At 63.3% G+C, this 3,059-nt stretch overlaps 1 protein-coding gene across 1 annotated transcript in view; it reads right to left on the bottom strand.

The window, feature by feature from the left end:
* The window catches only part of SLC26A6 (solute carrier family 26 (anion exchanger), member 6), a gene marked incomplete at both ends in the record, with an annotated part of 4,223 nt that extends 1,168 nt beyond the window's left edge, over nt 1-3,055 (bottom strand). Inside the window, 13 exons of the mRNA XM_010160813.1 lie at nt 30-134; nt 215-307; nt 474-543; nt 633-739; nt 862-957; nt 1,100-1,177; nt 1,284-1,397; nt 1,505-1,652; nt 1,749-1,831; nt 2,011-2,163; nt 2,289-2,453; nt 2,551-2,726; nt 2,986-3,055. Of these exons, the coding sequence (XP_010159115.1) occupies nt 30-134; nt 215-307; nt 474-543; nt 633-739; nt 862-957; nt 1,100-1,177; nt 1,284-1,397; nt 1,505-1,652; nt 1,749-1,831; nt 2,011-2,163; nt 2,289-2,453; nt 2,551-2,726; nt 2,986-3,055 (1,458 nt within the window). The remainder of the gene's footprint in view (nt 1-29; nt 135-214; nt 308-473; nt 544-632; nt 740-861; nt 958-1,099; nt 1,178-1,283; nt 1,398-1,504; nt 1,653-1,748; nt 1,832-2,010; nt 2,164-2,288; nt 2,454-2,550; nt 2,727-2,985) is intronic.
* Nucleotides 3,056-3,059: the final 4 nt, after the last annotated feature.

The following is a 3,059-nucleotide window of genomic DNA, read 5'->3' as shown; positions in this document are numbered from 1 at the left end:
GGAGGGGGTCCCCTGCCGCAGGAAAACACCTTTTTCCTCTTTGCCTTCTCCTTCTCTGCTTTCTTCTGCTGTTTCTTCAGCTTCTTGAGGGCCTTCTTCTTCTTCTCGATCAGGCGGTCCACGTTGATGCCGCTCTGGAAAACAGGGCAGTCCTGTGTCCCCAGGCGCCCCACCGCCACCCCCGGGGAGCACCGGGGTCTGGCAGCTCTCCTACCTTCTTCTTCAGCGCCTCAGCGTACAGCTCCACGTTGGCAAAATAGAGGGTGGCGGAGGAGCGGAAGATCTTCACGCCCGGGACCTCCTGTGCCTGCGGCCAGATGGGGAGTGGCTACCCCAGGGATGGACCCCCTGTGCCCCTTCCCGCCCTCCCCCAAAATGCTCTCCACTCCTTTCCCCGGCCAACAGCCCCCGAGGGGGCTTTGAACTGCCCCCCCATTGCAGGCAGCTCTTCTCCTGCCCCCCGGTGCTGTTACCATCTGGTATTCGGCCACGTCCCTGTAGACACTGGTGTTGGAGATGCGCCCCAGGATGGAGTAGCGGGGGCTGCGGGGAGCAGAGCGCGGGGCTGTGGTCACCACGGGCTTGACTTGCCCCCCAGGACGTGGCACTGGCCCCAGCCCCACTGAACTCACAGCTGGGTGCGGAAGATGACGGTGAGCAGCCCGAAGGCCACCGAGACCCCCAGGCCGATGTCCAAGTTCAGCGTGAGGGTGGCCACGAACGTCACAATCCAGACGATCTGGAGAGGGAACGCAGGCGGCTGCGGCACGGCCTCCCCGCCGGCACCCGCGAGCCTTGGGAAGGGTGGAGAAACCCCCACCGGGGACAAGAGCAAAGCCCCGGGGCTGGTCAGCACCTTACCAGGTCCACCCGGTTGGACTTCCAGAGCAGGCAGATGTCATTGAACTGCTTGAACATGCCCTTGAGGTTGACGATGATGATGGCAGACAGGATGGCCTAGGAGAGAAATCCCTGCGGCTGGGAGGGCGCTGGGGGCAAGTCTGGGAGGGGCTGTCCCCCTGCCTGTCCCCCTGGCTGTCCCCTTGCCACACCACCTTGCCATGGGACCGGCACAGGGGTGGCACAGGACCACGTGTACCTTGGGCAGGTCCCGGAAGAGCTCTCCGATCTTCAGGATGGTCACCAGGATGACCAGGGATGCGATGACACCGGCTACCTGAGGGGAAGGAGAGTGGGAGGCGAGCGGTGAGCCCCCCCCCACCCGCTGTGCTCCTTGCCCCTGGTGTAGCCCCACGGAGGGAGGCAGTGCAGCCCAGACCCACCTGGCTGTTGCCCCCTGTGCTCTCCTGCACCAGGCTCCGTGACATGGAGCAGCTGATGGCGAAACACTGGAAGAAGCCCCCCAGGAAGTTGCAGAGGCCCAGGGCGATCAGCTCCTGCATGGACAGGGCAGCAGGGGGTGAGCCCTGTGCCTTCCCCTGGCTGCGAGGAGTACAAGCTTGTTGTTCACCCCGGGAAGGGGCCTGGCACGTCAGAGCATCACCTGGTTGCTGTCCACTTTGTAGCCGTGCTTCAGCGCAAAGATCTTGCCCAGGGAGATGCAGATGGCGTAGCCCACCACAGCGATGGCGAAGGCGTTGCCCACCACCTGCCCGAAGTAGCTGACGTTAGGGACCACGGGCGGCTTCAACCTACGGTCAAGACGTGGAGATGGGGATCAAAAAGGGGGTCCCATGGGCAGCACGGTGCCCTGGCACAGCCCCTCTTCACCGCCCGGCCCTGCTCACCCGCTGGGGATGTTGCCCACCACGGAGATGTCGAACTTGGCGTTCAGGTTGACGCCGTAGGAGATGCCGGTGGAGATGATGATCTGGGGGAGGATGGCGGGAGTGAGGCAGGGCCTTTCTGCACAGGGACCGTGGAGGAGGAGGAGGCATGTGCCCTGGAGCTGCACTCGCCATGGCCCCCCATCCTACCCCTCCCAGCCCTGGAGGGGACAGGGCCACACACAGCTGCATCCCCACGGGGAGAGGGGGCATCTCTGGGTACCGTGATAAGCTCGATGGGGATGGGCATCGGCAGCTTGGCAGCGAACTTGTGGTTGAGCTCTTTGACGATGAAGATGGCCACCATGGCAATGATGGCCGTCACCAGGGTGCCCACATTGGTCTCTGGCAGCTTCTGGCAGATCTCGATGAAGGTCTAGAGGACACAGGAGGGAACAGGCTCAGGAAAGCTGATGCCTCCCCAACAGGTTTTAGGGGGCCTCTGTGTGCCCCACAGGTGAGCGCTTGGGGGTCCCAGGGCAGCAGCAAACTCCCACTCACCTTGAAGAGCGAGATTGGCCCCGAGTGCTCTCCCAGGGACACCCCAAAGACGTTCTTGAGCTGGGAGATGAGGACGTGCACGGAGGCAGCGGTGGTGTAGCCGCGCACCAGTGGGTCTGAGAGGTAGGTCACCACGAAGCCAAACTGCAGGAGGCCCAGGGCCACCTGGAAGGACAGGCGGCAGGAGGAGTGACCCACAGCTCACGGCCAAGGGGCACCATGGCCCCCCGCTCCCTGCCAGGTGGGGCTGGGGCCCCCTTACCTGGAAGATGCCTGTCAGGACAGTGATGGTGGCCACCAGCTCCACCCTGACAGCGTCGCGTAGTTCCTCGTTGACTATCGTGATGTTGGTGCCGTTGACGGACTCCAGGAAGTTCTCGCTGGGTGCCAGGGAGTCTGTCAGGCTCCCGATCATGACGGAGATGACAGCAAAGGGGCCTGGGGACAGGCAGGGTGTGGGCATAGAGACCAGGGCCAGCACCAGGACCTTGCTGAGGTCCAGAGGCACTCGTCCCCATGGGCCAGGCTCAAAGCGCACCCCCTGTGCTTTGGCTTCGGTACGGCCGACCACCTTCTTGGGGCAAATTAAGGGCAAGAGAGGTCCCCCCAGCTGCTGATGTGGTAATGCCGTGCTGTGGATGAAGACTTGCCCCCATCATCCTCGCTCCCTCCCCACCATCCCCATCCCTCAGCTCACCCACGGAGTTGTGTCTGGATGTCCCGAAGAAGAAGTAGAGGAAGACGGGGTAAAAGGAGGAATAGAGACCGGTG

Source organism: Eurypyga helias, unplaced genomic scaffold (assembly GCF_000690775.1).
Source record: "Eurypyga helias isolate BGI_N326 unplaced genomic scaffold, ASM69077v1 scaffold28821, whole genome shotgun sequence".
Taxonomy (NCBI): domain Eukaryota; kingdom Metazoa; phylum Chordata; class Aves; order Eurypygiformes; family Eurypygidae; genus Eurypyga; species Eurypyga helias.
This window is presented reverse-complemented; position numbering and strand designations above follow the sequence as displayed.